Source organism: Labrus bergylta, chromosome 2 (genome assembly GCF_963930695.1).
Source record: "Labrus bergylta chromosome 2, fLabBer1.1, whole genome shotgun sequence".
Taxonomy (NCBI): Eukaryota; Metazoa; Chordata; class Actinopteri; order Labriformes; family Labridae; genus Labrus; species Labrus bergylta.
This window is the reverse complement of record NC_089196.1, coordinates 1,385,001-1,408,090: the sequence shown is the minus strand read 5'-3', so window position 1 is coordinate 1,408,090 and position 23,090 is coordinate 1,385,001. Positions and strand designations below refer to the sequence as shown.

General features: G+C 46.1%; 1 protein-coding gene across 3 annotated transcripts in view; it reads right to left on the bottom strand.

Moving 5' to 3' along the window:
- Positions 1-23,090, bottom strand: part of cux2b (cut-like homeobox 2b) — a 96,942-nt gene that overhangs the window by 72,584 nt on the left and 1,268 nt on the right. The window contains exon 1 of one of the 3 annotated variants that reach the window (XM_065962634.1): positions 22,994-23,090. This exon is cut by the window's right edge and continues 1,268 nt beyond it. The exons of the other annotated variants lie outside the window; for them this stretch is intronic. Coding sequence (XP_065818706.1) covers positions 22,994-23,002 — 9 coding nt within the window. The 5' untranslated portion in view covers positions 23,003-23,090. The remainder of the gene's footprint in view (positions 1-22,993) is intronic. 3 annotated transcript variants of the gene reach the window in all.

Genomic DNA, 23,090 nt, shown 5'->3' with positions numbered 1-23,090 from the left:
GGGATGAAATATGTACTGAAGCCCATCTTGTAACCAATTCTAATTGATGGAGGGAATTCAAGTGGAAGGTAATAATGAGATTCTTCCGGACAGCCAGCATACTCTAATACATGTTGAAGAAATTGTGGTACACAAATTGGCAACCATACCCACATATTCTGGACATGTACAAAATTAAAAACATTTTGGGAGGAGGTTTTTAAAGCTCTAGAAATGATATTCCATCAAAACTCATTGGCATTGATGGTAGAGCTAAAAAAATATATTTTACAAATACTTATTACAGCAGCTCTCAAATGTACAACAACTAAATGGCTAAAACCTGACCCTCCGACATATAGTATGTGGACTGGGAAAGTATTGGAAATTTACCACATGGAATGCATAACATACACCCTGAGACTAAAGAAAAATTCATGAAAAGATGGAACCCTGCCATCTCCGTACTGCTTCTAAGCTGGCGCGCGCACACGCACACGCGCACGCACGCACGCACGCACGCACGCACGCACGCACGCACGCACGCACGCACGCACGCACGCACGCACGCACGCACGCACGCACGCACGCACGCACGCACGCACGCACGCACGCACGCACGCACGCACGCACGCACGCACGCACGCACGCACGCACGCACGCACGCACGCACGCACGCACGCACGCACGCACGCACGCACGCACGCACGCACGCACGCACGCACGCACGCACGCACGCACGCACGCACGCACGCACGCACGCACGCACGCACGCACGCACGCACGCACGCACGCACGCACGCACGCACACACACACACACACACACACACACACACACACACACACACACACACACACACACACACACACACACACACACACACACACACACACACACACACACACACACACACACACACACACACACACACACACACACACACACACACACACACACACACACACACACACACAAAGTAAACATATAGATACAGCTGTAAACAAAAAAGGAAAATTGAAGAACTGTGAATATTATTGTATAAATTGTTGAATCTGAAATAAAAAAAAACAGAAGTTGGCCAGGTGGTTTCTTCTTGTGTTGGTCATCAAAGACACGGTCAGAGGTAGATGGTCGTGTGAGAGGGCTGCTCCCCAGGCACCGAGGCTGATGTGGGTCATGCCGGGGTAAAACCAGATAATGTTCTGGTCCACTCAGACAAAAACACTCGTGCATCGAGGACAGGAAACTGAGAGCGGCCCTTCTTACAAACCAAACCAAATCTGTTTTGTAAGTATCCCACATACCGGACTGTGAAAGTCTTGCACCTCCTCACCTGCCTCCGTCCGTCCTCAGAGCCGCTATAAAAGAAAGGATGCAGCTGTCAGGGACCAGATTTACAGATCTTCAACACCTTTTCAGATCTTTGGGAATGTTTAGTGTTCAAGAAAACCCTGCAGAAGCTAGAGGACAGGAAATGGTCGTTTAACTGACACTGTGAGGAATGCAGCGTAGCTCTCAAGAAGTCCTTCAGCAGCCGAGAGAAACAAGTGATATTACAAGAAAGGGAGAATGATTAAAGCCTAATATGGCACATAGAGGGGAGAGAGAGAGAGGTGATTTATCCCTTCACGGCCTTTTGACACTAAATTAAACTGTTGAGTCCATTCCCCCGTGCCAGCTAGTTATCTTTCCAGGCTAATTTAACACTATAATTTACATTCCATATAAAACACATCCTGATGTGCTGCTGTCAGGGCCGTACATCATTTGCAGAGAGAGTGCTCCAGTTTCAGTGAAAAGGACGGAATTAGATCATATTCATGATGCAATTAAACACTTCAGTGGGAATCGATGTAAAACCGATGAGCCCTGAAAACAATGCATATGGCTGAGAACATTAGAACACATTACCTACTCTTGGATCCCCTCGCTCCGCAGACACAATTTAAAACCCCTCCACCACTCTACTCGCCGTCTCTCCGGATTCATAACGCACAAGCGATGATAAATGAATTTTTCACAAAATTATTCAACTACTAAATTGCCCGTGGTAACTGAGTATCAGATGAAAGTGATGTGAATTATTAAGTGGGGGAAAGTGTTTGTTCTCACCATGGGTGTACTAATCGTCCAGAATGAGGAGGAGAAAAAGGGCACAAGAGGGGCAGGTTACACCATGAGAGAGAGAGCGCATCATAAACATGAATGTTGATGTTAAAAAATGGGGAAAACTCCGTCTGGCCGCCTCGGCCTCCAGCTGGGTTGATGGTATCGACCAATTTCCCTTGGGTGGTAGTGTGGGTTTTCTTATGGATACAGGGGGGGGGGGGGAGAAACATTACGAGGCACTGCTGCACTCAGTCTCATGTCAAGCTGGCAACAAGCCCTCTGGAGTTGGCAAACCGCTGCAACAGCCAGCCAATGTTACACCATCTCACCACATTTTACATAATCAGACAGACAGCGGAGCAGACCACACACTCCCCCCCCCCCCCCCCCCCCCTCCACATCACATCAACTACCTGTCACACTTGCTCCCATTGGTTTAGGGCCACACATTCAAAAAAAACACCTAATGCAAGGCAGAATCCTCAAACCGCTTCCTCAATCTTATTTACTTTAATCACTATTTGCCTTTTTGGTTTTTTTTGCGCCCAACAGGCTTTTATTGTCAAAGCCCAAACTTGTTGAAGGTTGTGAAAGTAGACAAATGTAATGAATTTCAGGATTTAAGAGCCATACAGAGAGGGCAGAGGGGCAGCAATTTGTAACCATTTCTGACTGGATGAGTTGGCCTCTCCAACTGAAACAGTAATTATGCTTAATGGTCCTTTAATCTGTCCATCAGGCAGGAGGTGAGCAGCCGGGTCAGCCTAAAGTGCTCCAGGCGTCACGGTGTGACAGGGGTACAGTCAGAGGGGGGTGAAGTGCTACACGAGGAGTGCCAGGAGAGAGAGCTTCAGCGCACTGCATCGGCAGGCGGCATGGACTCAGGACTTCTTCCAACACAAGAAATTACATGACACATCTTACACCTGCATGAAAATGTTAAAGAGCGGACTACAGAGCAAGAGAAACGACACGCTCCATGTTTGTAGGAAAGACCATCTTAAATCTGTATTGGATGAGAATCTTGAAATGTTGTGTCCGCCTGATGCTCATGCTGTCATCTTTTTCTTTTCTTTTTTTTTGGCTTTTTGTGCCTTTATTGTAGAGATAGGAGAGTGGATAGAGTCAGAAATTAGGGAGAGAGAGGAATGACATGCAGGAAAGGAGCCACAGGCTGGACTTGAACCTGGGCCACCCGCCCAGAAGACCACAGCCTCCATACATGGGGCACGCACACTAACCACTGCCCCACCAGCACCCCATGCCGTCATCTTTAACAGTAACTTTGAAAAGGATCTCTATGTTTGGAGACTAAATCACAACTGAAGAAAAGAGGAGCTGCAGAGATTCCAGGTCATGTCCTGTACATACCTTGGCAGTCACGCATGTCTGAGCCCCCCCTATACACTACACAAAGCCAGAGAGCTTTCCAAGCAAAGAGATGGCACTGGGTCAATCCCAACAGTAATAGCAAAGACACAGGGTCCATACCAAAACAAGGGCGGACAAATAGCACCTTTGTACCCAGAGTCATTTGTACCCGGCTCAGGCGCCCGGCTATCTGGCAGATAAAGCCTCCCAGCTCCCACTATGCATCTGCACTTGTGCTGTATTTGTTATCTCGGACAAGCATTCTCTCTCACCGTTCCAGTGTCCAAATAGAGAGAGGGGGGGAGAAAACGAATCACTCGTAGACCTACTCCTGTTGTTCCCTCAGCTGTCAACACTTCTCACAGACTTCACCCCCGCCTAGCCGCATCGATACAGAGAAGTGACTGCCGTTTGCTTTATGATTGCCTTGTTTTATTCTCCGGGCCGGAGATTTTTCTCAGCCCTCACCGCTCTAATCAGAGCGCTTTGCCCGGACAACAGAGCCATTGTCTCTTTAAGTGAAAGAGGCAGTGGATCAGTGAATCCCTTTCCATTTTCCCGCTTTATTAGCCCAGTGGCCCACTGCTGTTTATACTAGAGGGTATTCTGTGTGTTTGCTGAGAACAATTACAGTATGACAAATGATCCGTCAATGCCATCTATCAGGCCCGAGCTGACAGGAATCCTATAGACAGGGCAGCCATTCGTCCCCCCGCTCCCCATCTCTGGGGTCCCATGCTTTAGTATCCATGACAACGTGCAAGCCACTTGCCACGCTTGCCACTTCACAGTGAGAGATGAGCGCCCGTGAGTGGCTTTCAAAATTAGCCTTTGACACCCCCATGTTCCACTGCGCTCCCACCCTCCTAGCCTACAGTCCAGCCCCTTTGGGGGGGGGGGGCCTCTAAACAGCCCCAACCCTTTTCTCAAAGTCAGGCTCACACAAAAGCAGACACATAGCTCGACGCTCCCATAAACACGCCTCTGTGGGTCTCACAGTGTCAATTTTATCGTGCCTGAGCTCTACGATTCTCAACATTAACCTCACAGCTACATTACCTATCCAGCGATGAGAGAGAGAGAGGTGCAGCAGCAGCAGGGTGCCGACATCCATAAAACAGGTTTAAAAATAAAAAAAGGGCTGAAATAGAAAGAGAAAGGTTGAGAAGCGCCTTAATACATCTGAGATGCCAGCACAATATCACACAGAGACAACGGTCTGACCCCTCCTGCTCCAACACATCTCTCCACTTTCTGAGGAAAATCACAAAAAGATACATGTTTCATCAGGTGGACGTCTGGTACGTTTGATGAATGTCAGATCAGTGTTGATGGTAATCATAGTCAATTGAAGACATGAATTCCCGCTATATTAAAGGCTTTATATGTGATTTTTGATCCAGCAGATGTCGCCCTTGAGCACCAGCATGAAACCAAAACAACCTGCAGTGCATTGTTGTGTTAGCATGCTAATGCTAGCGATCTTTATTATGCTCGTATCTTCACACTGCATGTAAATTTACCTGAAATGAGCGTGATCTAGAAACACAGTTAAGCAGTGAGTACAGTATGTTATTCTTCTTTTCTCTAGTCCCTCAATTAAACAACTTTTATACACGAGGGGAGGAGTCAGCCGGCAGTCCAGGCGATGTAAACAAACTGAAGATAGGACTCTGAAAACATCACAGACAGTGGGACTCGGGTGTTACACCCATTGTAGACAGTCATGACTCACAGAGTTATTTTCAGAGGATATACTTGATTTATATTACATTGAAGTGTGAAAAAGCACATAGTTCTGACTTTAAGGCTTGAACTATACATGGAAATGTGATGACAGAGTTCCAAGGCCATTTGTTCAGCTGTGCTCTCTCGCTTCAATTCAAAACGTTAGGGTGCCATTGATGTTGTTGGAAAGGTAAGCTACATCCTAAATAAAGAGTATATGCTTAGAGGAATCCAGGCTGAAACGGCCGCTTGTTGTTGTTCTGGGCGACATCAAAATGGTGCTGATGCTGAAAGAACTTCAGATTCTGCAGCTGCGCCCCAGAAACAAACTCTTAACAGACAGAGAGGACATGTGGAAGAAAGAAAACCTTTTAATGCAGCCAAGAAGAAGTAGTTCCACTCTCTTCACCTCTACGGCTCAACAGTTGTGAAAGAGGTTCTGCAGCGAGACGTTTAAAAATTATAAAAGATAACGTTCAACAACATCAGGAGGTCAACATGCACAAAACACAAAAAAAATCTAAATGCAGAAACATTTTGCAGACACACTTAATCTCGAGTAAAGTATGGGAGATGTTGTGGGCTAAGCTTTAATTCCCCTCTCACTTTGCAGACACGCCTCTTTAAGGCCGTGTTTATGCCATAAACTACACTTGGCAGCTGAGGATCATTTCTCCTACCGTGAAGGAAACAAACAAAGCTGTGCAGACGTAGTGCACTGTCAGAAGGAACGGTTTTACAGCTCGTGATTAATCATATTTGGAGGAACATTAAAGGGAAAGGAGGAAACTGGCTCCAGCACTGGGAGGTAAAGGGTGTCAACTGATATAACCCACCACTGACATCAAGCAGAGCCGGCTCGCTCATTGATGTGGCAGCGTCTCATTTTCACCAGTTTGGAAGCAGACAGTTTTGCAGCGCCTTGCGGTTCTTAATTATCTTCCGACTTTGTCTAATTCAATCAACACAACTCCGATCTGGCTGTGAAATGGCACTCACATCCCCTCAAGCTCAGCAAGTCAAAAAAACACTGAATAAGTGGAACAGTCAAACTGACAAAATGGCATAGCACATGAGGAATAACTGCAATTTTATCTCCCAGGCTGAGACCTCATCCACAGCACAGGGGGGATGAGAGGAGGCTGAGAGAGCAGCCAATCAGCTTTTCTGTTGTGAGTTACAAGGCTGTGTCGTTGGGGGGGGGGGGGGGGGGGGGGACACAGGAGCCGTGTGCTTTGATGACGCTGCAGATGCATGCCCTGCTGAGCTGTGTGAGGTCAGTCTGTTAGCCCAGACTCCTGCTCAGATGCTTCCTGGAGAACTTAATATCCTGTTAACACAACGGCGTCTTAATAAGATGTCAGAACGGGACGCTATTTCACACGACTGAAAGCATTTAGATACAACACAACCATGCATCTGTTGGGACACACACACACACACACACACACACACACACACACACACACACACACACACACACACACACACACACACACACACACACACACACACACACACACACACACACACACACACACACACACACACACACACACACACACACACACACACACACACACACACACACACACACCCCTGCAGAGAGATATCAGGAGGTCATTAGGGATTAAATTGTTTGCCAGTCTAAAAAGTGAGCGACATAATGAGAGGAGGAGCAGTGGCTAAGCCCATCCCGCCAAAGTCCTTTTTCCTGCACCACCCGTTAACCTCGCGTTTGATTCCGAGGGGCCGCAGCATTATTAGATTCTGATATTATTAGCTGAAATAGCAAGAGAGGCCCTGCTGTCATTATAAAGCCTTTACTTTCGCACTGACTGCCAAATCTGTTTTACACTAGCTGCAGACTGCCAAACCCAACAATGGCAGATTAGTGAAGCCCGTCTCCTGTTGCAGCAGAGGTTAATATAAAGTGACAGGGCTAAGTCCGCTCCCATTAACTATGCTGAGAGATATTACAGCATTTTGTTACATCAGATCGTTATTGGATTAAACAGCATGCAACAACAATGAAAGTTTCATTTTAATTTCGGGCAGGAATATAAAACAGGCCCTGAGAGCGCTCCTGTCAGAACAAAGGCAGAGCTTCCACACCTTGTTTTTTTTTTTTTTGCTTCTCGTTTTGCCGTTACTGGAGAGGCAGACGGGAGGAGAAGAAGAAGAAAAAAAAGATTATGGTGAGTGAGGATGTCAAACCTTTACATTTTCCTAATCCCTGAGGTTGATACATTATTTATACACCAGCGAAATTAATGAAGGTGAATTTTAACACCAGCGATACCAACATCTGGTGATCTAAAACACCCGAGCAGCTTCTAGTCTTCTGACTCCTCAAAGCTCTTTCACACAGCAGGTCACACCTACACATTCACACACTGATGGTAGAGGCTGCTGAGTAAAGAGACCATCAGTATTAACTCATCCATTCATACACATTCACACACTGATGGTAGAGGCTGCTGTGTAAAGAGTCCATCAGTATTAATTCATCCATTCATACACATTCACACACTGATGGTAGAGGCCGCTGTGTAAAGAGACCATCAGTATTAATTCATCCATTCATACACATTCACACACTGATGGTAGAGGCTGCTGAGTAAAGAGTCCATCAGTATTAATTCATCCATTCATACACATTCACACACTGATGGTAGAGGCCGCTGTGTAAAGAGTCCATCAGTATTAACTCATCCATTCATACAAATTCACACACTGATGGTAGAGGCCGCTGTGTAAAGAGTCCATCAGTATTAATTCATCCATTCATACACATTCACACACTGATGGTAGAGGCCGCTGTGTAAAGAGTCCATCAGTATTAACTCATCCATTCATACACATTCACACACTGATGGTAGAGGCTGCTGAGTAAAGAGACCATCAGTATTAACTCATCCATTCATACACCGCCGACAAAGCAGTGGGATCAACTTGGGGTTAAGTGTCTTGAGGACACATGGACATGTGGCTGCAGGAGCTGGGGATCGAACCCCCGACCTTCCTGTTGAGAGACTCTCTACCACTGATCCACATCCCTGTGATATTTCAATGAAGCTATTATTGTAGCAAAACTATTCGAAACTGCGTACACAGATCCACAAATGCAGTGCTTTAAAATAAACTTTATTCTACATCTTTCTATCTCTCTACCTTCTATTGGTGATTATTTAAATTATTTGATTTCTGTTACCCTGCAGTACAAAAACAACAAAGTAGGAACGAGACGCGGCGGATTGGACGGCAGCTTTTATTTTGATAATCAGAAGCTCACAAAGCTCCGGGGGGGCGTGGCTTCAGGCTGCAGCCGTACACTCACACATTAGAGGATCTTGCACGGCAGGAGTGTTGCAAAATAAACGTGTAGAATAACAGCAGATGTAGAGACGCTGGCCTCAGTTGTAACCAAAGATTTGTGTGTATTTTCAGGACTTACAGTAAAGCGCACGTTTGTGCCATTATTAAATAAGTAAACTTGTATTTGCAGATATGTCCATGCATTTGAGGATCTATGTTTGTATTTTCAAATAGTTTTTAACAGCTCCATAGATTTCAACTCCTTCAGTGTTTGTGTGAAGTTGTCGTGCTGCAGGGGGCCGCTGCATTGTTAGCTCTGCAAGAGGTCACTGCAACTGACCAATAAGCTGTTATTAATCCTCACAGAGTCATCCATTAGCCCGCCCGACTTTTATGACCCTCTTTATTTTATTAGATGAGCTATCAGCTGTCCATACCTGACAGAAATATGGCCTTCCTCATCTGGGAAGCTCCAACACTCCCACCTTCCCGGAAGGTGTTGGTGTGCTGGGCCAGGTGGAGTATAAACCTGAAGCCCAGCCAAGGGGAGCGAGGAGGAAGGGGGTGGGGCTGAATCTGCCAGTGTCCTGGGGTATTCCCCACTGTCCCGTTACCTCCGATAAATCTCAGTGCTTTACGATTAGGTACATAAAATGAGCCATAGATCTGGACGGTAAATAAGAGCTTGTCAGAGGAGCTGACGCCAGACCCCGGCTCCTCCCCCTTCCACCTTTCTCCTCTGCCAGATAGTCACTCTATACCCCGGCCATCAGACCTGCCGCTATTGAGCTGGGGCTAAAAAAGCCTCCAATAAATAAGCCTGATATTTCCCTCTGGACGTCCACCGTGCCACCCTGAAGCATGCATACATACACTGAACAAACAAAAATCCTCTCACACCGACAGCGTTTGACTTCCTGTTTTTTTTTTCAAAATCATCTTCAAATGCATTTGTGCTCTTTGTTTGAAATCACTTTTAACAGAAACGCCAGGAAGTGGACGGATCAATCCATTTTCAAGTAGATTCAAACTATAAGCCGGACTCCAAGACACTGATGTCTTTTAATGGACCTTCAATCCATACTCGCAATTAAGCATGCAAAATCTCCCATTAAGTAACTCCCCTCACAGTGTATTTACTCGGGCGCTGTTTGGGTGTTTTTCAGAGTGCATCGTCTGTGAGGCTGAGAGAGGCAGCGATGAGATGACCTAAGGGACGACGGATGGTCTCCAAATGCACTAACACAATGATGGACACTTCCTCTGCAGCGCCAGCTAATCATTGTTGCCGATTCGTTTACACTGGTCCAGAATGACTCCCTGAATGACCGCCTTTGCATATTAAATAGACAAACAGACAATGGGGACGCGCTGTTGGAGGACAAGAGAGCGGCTGCACGCCCGCAGACTCGTGCTCGTCTGGGGAACAGTAGACTCCAAAGTGTGTGAACAAATGAATCCAGTGGCTGATTGATAGCATATTAAAACTGAATTGTGTTCCTGCCTATCCGCTGCACATTTTGACACGGCACCTGCAGAACTGTTTTCAACATACATCAGCACCTATTCAGCAGCGCTGCATATAAAGTGCACTGCTTCTCCCTGTGCAAGGAAAAGGAGGCTATCAGGAGAGAGAGAGAGAGAGAGAGGGCGAGAGAGAGAGAGAGAGGGGAGGAGAGAGAGAGGGAGAGAGAGAGAAAAAGAGAGAGGGCGAGAGAGAGAGAGAGACAGAGAGAGAGAGGGAGAGGGAGAGGGAGAGAGAGGGAGAGAGAGAAAGAGAGAGAGAGGGAGAGGGAGAGAGAGGGAGAGAGAGAGAAAAGGAGAGAGGGGGGAGAGAGAGAGAGAGAAAAAGAGAGCGGGCGAGAGAGAGAGAGAGAGGGTGAGAGAGAGAGAGACAGAGAGGGTGAGAGGGATAGATAAATAGAGACAGTGAGAGACAGAGAGAGAGGAGAGCAAGAGAGAGAGAGAGAGAGAGACAGAGACAGAGACAGAGCGAGAGAGAGAAAGAGATAGAGATAGAGAGAGTGAGAGACAGAGAGAGGGAGAGAGGGAGACAGAGAGAGAGAGAGAGAGAGAGAGATAGAGTGCATGGCTTACAGGCGTGCAATCAGCTAAGGATTCAAAAAAATCTCACACAGCTTATACACTTCTATAATCAGAGAGCAAAGAAAGAAAACAACGCCACTGGCAGAGCAGCAAAAAGGTTCAAAACATTTTCATTAGTGAGCACAAAAAAAGAGGCTGTTCTCCTTACTGAGGGAGTTCTTCTTTGTGCTCAAGTTTGACATTAAAGGTGGAAGAAAAGTGTCCAAACTCTGCAGAAGAAGTCTTTATGAGTTCTGAGTTTCTGATTGTTGTTCCTCTCCAGCACCAAAGAAGAGAACGCTACCACACGAGGTTTGAATTTCACCTTTTAATTAGACAGAATAGAAAAACTGACTTTGATTTGGTTGTTTTGGTCTGAATTAGACTTTCACTCTCTCATTCAGAACATAAACATCAGTCGCTCTTCATCGACTGGAGCGTCTCTTAGTGGTGTAGTACTCACAGACTGGAGACCACTTTAGGAAGGTCTCTTAGTGGTATACTCACAGTCTGGAGACCACTTTAAGAAGGTCTCTGTCTCAGAATCAAAATCATTTTTACTCGGTCTTGTCTCAGTCTCAGACTGGGCAGACTCCGGATTTTAAATCAAGACCATCACTGATAGACTGTTTTTCATCATCACTGAGAGTAGAAGAAAACTCCTCTTACTAAAAGAATGAATAACTTCAATTCATTCATAGTTTGATTTTCATTCCCCGGTTACGACCACAACTTTCCTGGATTAACGGTCTAAGTGATGAGGATTTCTCTGTGATATTCTTGGTCTTGGTATTGTCCCTGCTCTGACCCTGTTTTGGTCTTGGTCTTGACTTGGTCTCGATCCCTAAATGTCTTGGTCTTGGTCTTAGTCTTGGTCTTGTCTCAGTCTCACCCTGTCTTGGTCTTGACTTGGTCTTGGTCTTGTCTCTGTCTCGGAGCACTCTGGTCTTAGTTTAAACTCATATTAGAACCCGACCGATTAATCCACCAGTCGATAATATCATCTGATATTAACATATCAGAAATCCCAGAAATGTCTTCAAAAGTTTGTACTTATAATTTAACAGATTTGTTCTTCTCTAACGGTTGGTGATAAGGCGCAGTATTCTGTCAATATGAAAAAGTGTCATTCACTCATTACAATTCACTTAGCAGACGCTTCATTAAGCCCCGCCCTGCATCAACAGTAACATGAACACATGAGTAATCCATTTATTTATTTTAAATATTGCTCCTCTGGTTTCCCTCGTTAGCTGATCCTGTGACGACGTCTGTTCATGTCCTGTAACCATTGGACGGTTCAATCACAGACCTCACGCTGACACAGTGAGACCTCCTCATGCTTCACATAATGTTTGTGTTCCTACACTGTAAACAGGATTTCTTTTTCCTATTGTTTCTGAAGCCTCCTGTTTCCTCCATCACTGCCTCCGTGTCCTTCGCTTCTATTGATCTGTGTCATCTGTGTTCACTCGTTTATCTTTCATGACCATAACCTGCTCTGGAACCCCTTTCAAAGTATAAGCACCATGGCTTTGATATCATACTGTTATAGTTATGTTCAGAGATCCACATGTAGCTGTGCAGCCTTCATGGAGTCAAAGTTAATTCTGCAGGAAGTGAAGCACACCTCGTCTGAGCGTGCCAGGGTCGAGGAAGCGTACGAGGGTGGGGCTCACAAACGTCACAGGAACTGGACTCTGAGGGTGAAGCGTGACCGGGCACGATGGTCAGATGGTCTAGGGTGAGTCCGCTTTTAGAACATCTGAGCCCCCACAACATGAGAAAAGTGACACATTGCTGTCAAAGATTAATTTAAATTGTTTCCATGACAACCTTTGACCTTTGACCCCCGTCTTCTTTAACGTTGTTTATTTTAAAGATCGTTGGTTGACAGCCTGCCAGAACAACTCCCACCCCTACCCCCTCCCCACCGGATCGTTGGTCGACGGCCTGCCAAAACAACCCCACCCCCCACCCCCCTCCCCACCGGATTGTTGATGGACGGTCTGCCTCCCCCCACCCCCTTGCTCCCTATCCCTCTTCCTGCATCTTATCCCATCTCTCCCCCTATCCCTTTCCAACCCCGGCGCAGTCTAGGCCTGTGAAGGCTGTTTCGTCATGAGCCGGGGATCCGATTTCTGCCTTTTAATAAGGCAGTTTTTTCTTACCACTGTAACTTTTGCTGCTTTGCTAAAGTGCTCATGATGGATAGGTAATTGTAATATAGCAATAAGTAAGGTCTTTTACCTGCTTTTTGTAACATAACAATAAGTAAGGTCTTTTTATCTGCTCTTTTGTAATGTTAACAGACAAAGAGTAAGGTATTTTACTTGCTTTTTGTAAAGTGTCTTGAGATAACACTTGTTATGAGTTGACGCTATACAAAATAAATTGAATTGAATTAAATTGAATTAAATGCTAACAGAACAAACCTTAACTCACACAAAGTGCTCTTACTGTTACATCTTCAGACGAGCAGCTTGATCACTTCAGTATCTTAATTTTATTTTGATGAACTTTGAAATGTTTTTGTTAATGCAGCACGGAGAGAAAGATATTTTACACGCGCACTTTAAATGATGTCCATGTCCTGATTTTATTGATTAACCTTTTGGACTTGGATATATGGATTGAACCCCATCAGGACAAGACCTGATTGATTTTACTCCATATCGCAGCGTTTGACCTTGAGGGCTGACTCAGTGTCCCGCTGTTTGGAGTACGCTGTGCAGGAAAGGTTGGATCATTGAGGTGTTTTCTTTAAGGGTTGGGTTTGAACATTTACGTTTATTTACCTTTATTTATTGCCTTTACATCTACTGTACATTATTAATGTTGATTTACACAAAGTAGGACGTTACATCAACCACCAATAAAGACAATGCCAGACGATGTGAGCGTGATCTTTGAATGATGGCGGCCCTTTCAAACCCTCACACCGACAAGTTTTGGGGGGCATATTATCCTCCTTCTCCACCTTTTCAAACAGTCCCCTGTGGTCTAAATGAAACATCTGTGCTGTGCTTTGGTCAAAATATAACATGAATCAAGCACCAGAGGAGGTTTGTGACCCTGTATAAACCAGCTCTCTCAGAACGCTCTGTTTTGGTGTGTGTGTCTCTTTAAATGTAATGACCCCCCCCCCAGTTTTCCCAGTAGACATCACTCCTCTGTAGTGAGAATAAAAATAGCTGACCTGCTCAAAAGTTTTGTTCTAGGCTGGGGGTGGAGTCCATGAGTGGAGATACCAGGGGAGGGGAGGGGATTTTTTTTTTACCAGAATCCCACTGTGACATCACAAGGAGAGCACATTTGAAACAGAGCATTTTTCTCTGTGTTGTAAGACTTATGCAGACCACAAACAAAGGACTGGATGGGTTTATTTCACATGTTGTGGGTCAGTAGACACTCAGGTTACCCAGATATATGTTCAGAAACACTGTGGAAGTGGATTTTTCAGAATATGTCCCCTTTGAGAAGCAGATGTGCGACAACAAGGATCACTCTGAAGACGGATTATCTGCTCATAATTCTGCCTGTGTTTCAAGTCATAACGAGACGTCGTCAGCAGCCTCAGAGAGGTTCTGAACATTAAGTTTATGGCCTTCTCATTATTTAACATGTTAGGGTCTCCCCACAGCCAAATAAAATTTTGACAGCAGTCTAACAGCTAGCTTGTTGGCTCTCCACTCCTACTCGCCACTTGTGCAGATGCAGATGGATAAGAGTAGTGTCTTTGGACTCTCACTGTAACAACAAAGAGAAGACTCCACCTCTCTGCTCTGATGTGAATGTTCACTGAAGTCCTACAGAGGAGGATCTGCTGCAGCCGCTGCCGTGGTGTTGTTGTTGTTGTTGCAGATATGCATGATGAGGCCAGACCCCTGTGTGGACAGACCAGGGACTGCAGTGGTGCAGTGGTCTAAGCGAGGCCGTTTCCTGCCTCTACATCTGCATACAGTAAAAAACAAACATTCCTGTAAATAAAGACGGCTGTCCAGCAGCTGTCTTCCCAGCGACAGTTGTATTGACTGTAGTAGTCAGATGCTCCGCTGATTAAAAATTGATCCATTTTGAAAAATCTAATCAACTGAATAGGATTCTTTCATACGTTGGGGTGGGGTGGGGTTGGGTGCTCTTGCTGGGGGTGGAGGGGGTTGAGCTGCTGCTGACACAGAGAGGCAGACCTGTTATTAACCCCTGCACCTCCACGCAGCCCCCTGCACCCTACTCCCCCAGTTAATTTCCCCCCCTCTGCCCCCGGGACTAGACATGGCCCAGACGGTCTGAATTATTCAGCAGGCTGAGAGAGGCTCCGGCCACTTGGCCTATTAATGCCAGCCAGTAGAGGCTAGTGGCTCTAATGGCCGGTCCGGAGGAGCCCCAGCTCCCAGTGGAGGAGAGGAAAGCTGCTAACGCTAGGCTGCAGGGGATGTGAGAGCGAATTCATCGGGGGCTGAGGTCGCAGCAGGTTAATGATGCCGCACGTCTAGACGGACGCTGGACTCACACCCTGCCCAAAAGGCAGGGGGGGAGGCTGCTGAGAGGCAATAATATGTTTTATCTCTGAAGGTGAACCAGCTCTGCAAGATTAAGTCTCAGGGCTTTTCTATAAAAGAGCAGCATTGTTGACTTACACCATGATCTACAAGTGACTTGAGATTCCCCCTTTTAAAAAAAACAAGTATCAACAACAAGACCTTATGTTATGTTGTTAAAGTCCAACTTTTATTATAGGCTAAATGAACAGGAAGTCCATGTAAGTCACATTTATCAGAAAGGGATCAAATGTTCAGACATCCCTGATCAACAGTCATAACGGAAAGATTAAAAAAAGATTGTCTACACAACCCAACTCTGATTACTCACAACCTCTCATCATGGTTGCACAAACAATCCCAACATCTGGAGAGGGCCCTCCACTCCGGCACAGAGTCACTCAGTAATCAGGGCATCATCTCCCCCAGAGAGAGAAAAGGGGGATGAAGCGCAGGGTGCGACTCTCGTTTGGGGAGCGGCTTGGGTTGCCATGCGGTGCATCACCTAGGTGATCGCGTGCATCAGAGGACGTTACCATAACAGTGACGAGCTTCTAGCACAGATGATCCAGACAACAACAACATGCAGAGAACATGATCTGCATGGCCTCTGCCTGAAGACTCTCACATGGAAAGTAATCATAGTGGCAGCAGAACAGTCGGCCATCTTTCACTGTGAGGACAAATACATGACGGCGTCCAGGCACAGGTGTTCTTATTATCATCCTCTGGATGTACGCACTTGAAGGTTGACTTCTTTGAGTGAGTGGTGCTCGATGAGTCTGATGAAGCTGAATGACTTCAGCCTTCAGCGGGTATAAACCGGACCGCACCGACACAACGCTCGCTCTCCCCGTCTTCACCATCTAACGGCAAGCACATTTACTGTTGAGGTCAACGTCATGTGCCATGATTGAACCAAACCCAAGGGCATCCCGCAGAAGCTAAAGAGGGGACACACCCCCCGCGCCCATTTACACAAATGCAATCTCCCAGCTCCCCTCACTCAAGGTGACCAAGCACATCATTCAGAGATACATTCAGGGAAATGATCCTGACGGCCTCATCGCTGCAGAGACTCTCCCACGTTCAAAACAAGTCAGAGACGAGAGCTCTGTCGATGAATCCATCCAGACGTCAGCGCATTAGCAGCACATGCATGGAAATTAATCTTACAGAAACACTGTGTCACACTTTAAATATTGGTAGTGCATTAATAGTCAATGGGATGATTTTCATAAAGCGCCCAGCTGAGAGTTCTTTGAAAGATAAACACTCCTGTGAGGTCTGCGCAGACTTTTCTGCAGGAAACCCAGAAGACAGCTGCCAGTTTGCATTCATGTCCCCATGTTTGTCGAACAAGTCGACGCCCCACCTCGACCAACTTTGGTGTTCCTGAGGCGTACTCTTCTCCTCCTGCTGCATACAGCAGAAGCCTGGAGCAATGTTTAGCTAAACCTGCCGGCCTACGTAGGCAGGGAGAGTCCCCAGAGGGCTGCACAATCAGACAATTTCAAGATCATGAAGCATTAAACCAATCCCGGCAGGGTACACTAATTAAACAGCCGAGCCCGGCACAGCCAACCAATCCCCACAGAGCAATTAAATCCATCCCCTCTAAAACACTGTGGAACCTGTCAGGGGAAAACTGCCGAGGAGTGAGAGAGAGAGAGAGAGAGAGAGAGAGAGAGAGAGAGGAGCAAACGCGTTAGAGATGAAGAGGGGAGGGGAGGAAAAATATCATAAAACTCATCTGGAAAAAAAAAAGAAAAGAAAACGGAAAAAACTATAGGGGGAATGCAGCAGGAGGCTAACAAGGGGAATGGAAGAAGCAGCGACTCAATTCAGTTCTTTGTTCTTTTTCTCCATTTTTTGCATTAAGATTCAAAATGTCTGTCTGTTTTCTCAGCTGCGGAGGTGGGGGGGTGCTATGTGCATGTTTAAATGCAAAGATAGTGACCCTGTTGCGATGAAAAGTTGCATATTTAATTAAGATTACAAGGTCTGGAGAGCACTCGTGAGACTGAGTGGAGAGACAGAACAGCCTCAGGGCCGATATTACACACCGGCAGAGCTGCTAACACAGTCGCAAAGCCTAATCAATACCCCGCTGCCCTCCACTACCACAGCACATGAACAGGTGACAATGGAGGCATGACATCACCAGGATTTTCAACAAAATCCAAACAGAGACAGGTTTGGGATGATACTGTAGCAATCACACAGCTGATACACAGAACTGTTGACATTGGATTGGAAATGAAGAGGGAGGGATCTTTACCCTTTTTTACGCTCCCTGGAGAGGCCTTGAAAACAAGGGTATTTAAGAGACCGCCAAAAGGTGGGGTTGAGATTTGAGCGACTACAAAACCAAAGGTGCAGACAGAGAGATAGACTTGCTCTTTTTTTTTCTCCCCCGCCGAGGCGCTGTATAAATCACTGAGGCCCCAGCTTCACGTCTCCACTTCCTGTTCCTCTCCATTAAAAATGATAAACTGTACCTCTTGAAGCCACTCGCTCGCTTTAGGGTCCCAGTCTGCACCTTCCCGGTGAAGAAAGCGAGGAGTGCGCGGCTCAGATTTATTCCATCCCCTCCCATTGTTGGGGATGAATAAGAGAGTAATTAACTGTGTGGGGGGAGCAGCTGCACAGCGACAAGACACCGCGAACACAACAAGCTGCATCCATCTGCTTTGGCCAGAACACACCTTTAGTATTATTTTGACAAATAAGAGCACGTCTGCTTAGTAATAACAAACGCTGGTTTAATACTCAAAAGACCACCAAGAGGCCGTCTTCTCCCTCTTAAATGAGGACAAATGGGGCCTCACAAATGGCCGGCCTGTAAAACACTCGTACTCCTCTAGTCTGGTAAAAAAAACGCTGTGAGCAGTGGCACATAATGAGAGTGCCCGGGATCCCCCAAAGACGACCTGGAGAAGGTTAGTAAAGCATTGATCTCAGGAGTGTGCTGGGGCCCAGGAGCACCCTTCACATACACACACACTCTACATGACAACCAACATCAGAACACGAGGCAGCGTTCACAAGCCTGGCAGTTTCACATTCAGGAAAAAAAAAAAAAAAGTGCTTTCTTTTTTTAAGTCATGAAGGACAAAATGGGCCGTGGAGAATGAAATACAGCAAGTGAAACACTGCCAGATACAACTGAGAGAGAGAGGGAGAGAGAGGGAGAGAGAGGGAGAGAGACAGGCAGAGATGGAGAGACAGGGCGAGAGAGAGAGAGAGAGAGAGAGGGAACTAGGATTCATTGAAACCCGTAAAATGAAGAAGTAAAGACAGGTGTTCAATACGTCTGTGTTGCCGTCAGACGGTCAAAACAAATAAAGCCGAGGCCGCGGTGGAGAGAGGCTGAAAGTTGCTGAGCCTGAGACTGTCTGTCAGCGGGGAGAGAGGACACAGCTTTATACCCGTGCAGACGAGCCATTACCTCCCCCCTCCTGATGCTTCCCGCCTGCATCACTGCGAGGCGAGAAGAGGCCGCCCTGCCACCGTGGAGCCGTCCTCCAGCAGACTAATGTGTCCCTGAAGTTTTGTTAAAGCTGCTTATTTACTCCTGCAAAGCTATTCGGCTCCAGCCCAGGGGCCGCTATGAAGAATCTGGCTGTTCTTACTATGAAGCACTAACTACCAAGGGGGGCGCTCCCGCTGAAACATCGAGGGGGGGGATACTGCTTTTTTGGCAAAATACTTCTTAAAGAAAGAGACACAGCACAGCTCCAAGAAGAGGAATATTCAGGCAGGACAGAACATGAGGATAATGTTATAATTCTTATCAGTCATGAGCAACAACAGATCAATACTGTAAATATAGTGAGTCCACATTACGTCATTTATCTGAGCCGCGCTCCGTCAACAGGCCAAGTCATGGTACACCCTCCCATCTGGAGGTATCCACTCATACAGAGGTCTCTGAAATGTCTCTGTGATGTGCTTTGAGGGGCTGACAGAATTAAAACAGTGAACAATAAATTCATTTTTGGGGATTTAAATCTAGTCCCTAGGAAAACGGTTCAGAGGAGCTTCAGGTTCTAGACCTGACCCCACCAGGAGTCATCCACATGTTACAAACTCCCCAGTAAGCAGATAGTAATGTGAGTATGAGGAGGGGACAAACGTCAGAGAGCTCACAGTCTTTTTCTCACTGCACTCAAACTAAATTAAAAGTCCTGTGTGCTTCATTTTGCATCGTTGGTTTTGGAAAATAAAGGAAGAAAGCGCTCCCTGACACCGCCTCAAGAAGATGGTGGAGGGGACAGGGTCGCCCTCCTATAACATCCTCTCCCGCCCGAAGTCACAGCTCACCAACGTCTCTCACTTTCTGCCTGTTTTTATGAGCCGATCATTCACAGAAAGTTAGAGGACGATTAATGCAGAAAGGTGATGTGTATCATGACGGCGTCGGGAAGACACAAACTGCGACGCCATGATGTGAAGAAGAGGAAAGACGAGGGTGTGAAGATCTCAGACAACACGTGTGTAAGAAGCTAAGCTGAGCGCGTGACAGGATCGCACTAATAGAAAGTGAAAAAAAAGATGTAGTGTGCGTGAAGCAATCCTTTAATATTAGAGCTTTCAGGATATTTCAAGTCGCAGATGGAGACAGTAACATGCTCACACGGTGACTTATCACACAGCAGCACATCGCCCGCTGCACACAGGAGCACGGGCAAAGCAAAATGATTGGATAGGTATGGAAATCTAGTTGAAGGAAGGTCAAAGTGATTAAGCTGACGTTAATGACAGGCCTAGTCTTCCTGTGAGAATGCTCACCGTAGCTGTCTCTAAACCCATTTGTCATTCTGAAGCGTCTGCTTTGAAGTCTCTACCACTAATGCTACACGGAGAGGTTAAACAGCTTAATGCTCAAGTCTCTTTCTCTCTCTCTCTCTCTCTCTCTCTCTCATGTTTGCCTGCGTTTTATGTACCAGGGTTACAGCTGCACCATTTCACATCTCAATCTGCCCCACATAGTCCTCTTTCTTATCTGCTTTGTTGTCCCTGTCAGAAAGACATGCCCCACCCATCCACTCTCACAAGTAGTAGTGAAGGCATGTTCAGAAGTGTTTATATGACTCAAAGCAGTGATGATGATGATGTGGCTTTAACATTTAAACACAGCTCTTGATCTGCTAAAGAGCTGACAAAAGAAGACAAGTGTTGAGAAATGAGATAATGAGCTCACACAGCAGCCGACGAGGAGGTCAGCTGGAAAAAGACTTTTTATATCCATCACAGCATATGAATAAAAAAAACCATACAGTTATTATGATAAATAAAAAGAAGAGCGCAGATGCCTGACTGACTGACTCGCCGCTACAATGACATTAACAATATCAGCAAACAAATATGTGAAAGCATGAATGAAAGGGAGACAGAGAGCCATTTTCACAGCCAATTTGAGATTGCAGGGTTGTTGTTGTTGTGTGTGTGTGTGTGTGTGTGTGTGTGTGTGTGTGTGTGTGTGTGTGTGTGTGTGTGTGTGTGTGTGTGTGTGTGTGTGTGTGTGTGTGTGTGTGTGTGTGAGAGAGCTACTGGCAAACAGCACACAGAGCAGGCTGGCAGCGGAGGCAGCCAGGCTCACAGGCTGCAAAGCAATTTCACTGTTTGGCAATACTGTTGTCTCTGTGTGCGGATTAGAGCTGACACCAGAGCAACTGAGTCATGCTAAATGTAGTACAATCACAAGCTTTTGTTCCTGATCTAAAAACCCCACACTGCCTCTTAGATTCATGGAAGAGAGAGTGGAAACAAGGCGGACACAAAAAAAAAAAAAGAACAGTAACAAATAAGCAGAGAATTATTTCTCCGTATGAGCGCAGCGTTGCAACATCGCTTAAAACAACAGAGGGATAGAAGTAACTAGTAGCAGAGGCACGGCGCCCGACTTTTCTAAAGTCAAATTAAAAATAAAGGCCTTTTGGTCGGCTTTGATGATACCCTGAAAAAACACTGTTTTTTTTCTGAAGGCAATTAGGACAATTAAAGGTTTTAATGTGTCTGATAAATGATGAAAAGAAAAGTTCATCTGATATAACTGAACAAATCCTCCTCCACCTGCTCTGACCATCTCTCTTCCCTCTCTCTCTCTCTCTCTCTCTACTGTATTGGCCCAGAGTTGTTTTTTGGGGGCCTGGCAGGACCTGGCAGGACAGACCCTGACCCGTCCTTTTCATGCTCGCCCACGGAAATGCCATCTGGCTGGTGTGAATGATTACCACAGCAACGGCCGGGTGACCTGCAGCCAGCAGGAACCAAGGTCAATCCACCTCAGCGCTTCGCACTTTCCCTGCCCTCTTTTCATCTGCCTGCAGGTGAATTATTCATCCTGTACAACTCACAGGCACAAAATCTACTGCACAAACACGAGAAGAAACAAATAAAACCTGCACACTCAGTTTACTGATATCTTGTAATGAGAGAATAAATAATCCAGCGTTACATTTCTGTTCTGTGAGGCCTGACGTGCTGAAAGTGCTGTGATGGTTTGACACCGAACGAGCTCTATAAATCACAACTAAAAGAGTGAATTCTCTTATTTCTGATGCATGTTGTCCCGTCACATTAAAGCTACAGGTATGTTTGCAAACAGGGGAGTTACTGATGTTAATCAGAGCTGCTGACAGAGAAAATTATCAAATCTGTTCTCAATGTTTCAAATGGAAAACTTCTCAACACGTGCATGCTCCTATAATACGCTTCTAATTCTAACCTTCTATGACTTACAAAGATACATGCACTTTGTCAAGGCGTGCTCTTCACACCTGCTGATTCAAACCAGGTGCTTTGTCTCTTCTGGACTTTGACATTGTAAATTCATGTTTTTAGCAGTTTTATCAAATAATCAGTTTGCACGATTGGTCGATAGTGTTTTACTTTTTGTGTTCACAATATCAGGACAATGAACATCTACAGTCCAGGAGGGCTGCAGATGTTCCTATATCTCCTTTATTTTATTCACTTTGTCACATTTCTTTCATTAAGCCGCCTCTACAGACAGACAGAAATCCACCAGCCACACTCCTGGTGTCACAGGGAGCTTCATGACAATGAGGTCATCTGAGGGGACACGATGGTTTAGGATTATTGTTCTACATGAAGTGCCTGCAGTATAGAGGCCACCTTGTTTTTATTCTAAACCACTACATCACTGCTCATGACACTGGGTAATGTCTCGGGCATCCTTAAGGGGCAGTTCAGATTTAGCTCCTCCACTCCTCACTCACATTTAATGACAAAAAAAAAATCCTTGAATGTAAAGCCTACATGTTAATGATCACCGTGAGGCTGATGTGATCCTGAGAGGATGCGGAGAGAGGACGCGACATGAAGCCGACACAACAATAGCTCCCCCTCGCCCCTCATGGATCCCGTGCTGCCCGGATGAAAGAGAGGAGGTCCAGCGGCCGGGAGCAGGAACAACACCCGACGAGCACCATCTGATTCCTCCACCTGCCATGCTCCTGTCATCTCTCATGTTACAGAACATCAGTCACACTGCACAGACGCTGTTGCCCTTGCGCCGGCCGAGGCTGATTTACAAACATTAGCGGGGAATACAATTACACAGCCCCCCCCGGCCGAGCAGCCCTATGCGGCTTCAGGAGAGAGGAGAGAGGAGAGGAGGAGAGGAGAGGGGATGAGGGGGGGAGTGGACACTGAAATCAGCGGTTAGCTTCCTCAACCTTGTGTTTTGTAACGTTTTCTTCCAGGAATAGCAGCTACAGCCTGCCAGCACTGAGGTTTAAAAATGCAACTTTGAGTGCAGTGGGTGAAGCAAGAGGCGGACATGCAATGCATACTGGGACTGTGTGGTGACATGTTAAACAAACTGCTCACCTGACACATCCTGCAGGCTCTTAATCACACACATCTGTTGTCTTTGAACCCTCAAAGCTCGTCTGCTCTTTATGATAAGTAGCCTCTAACTGGATGT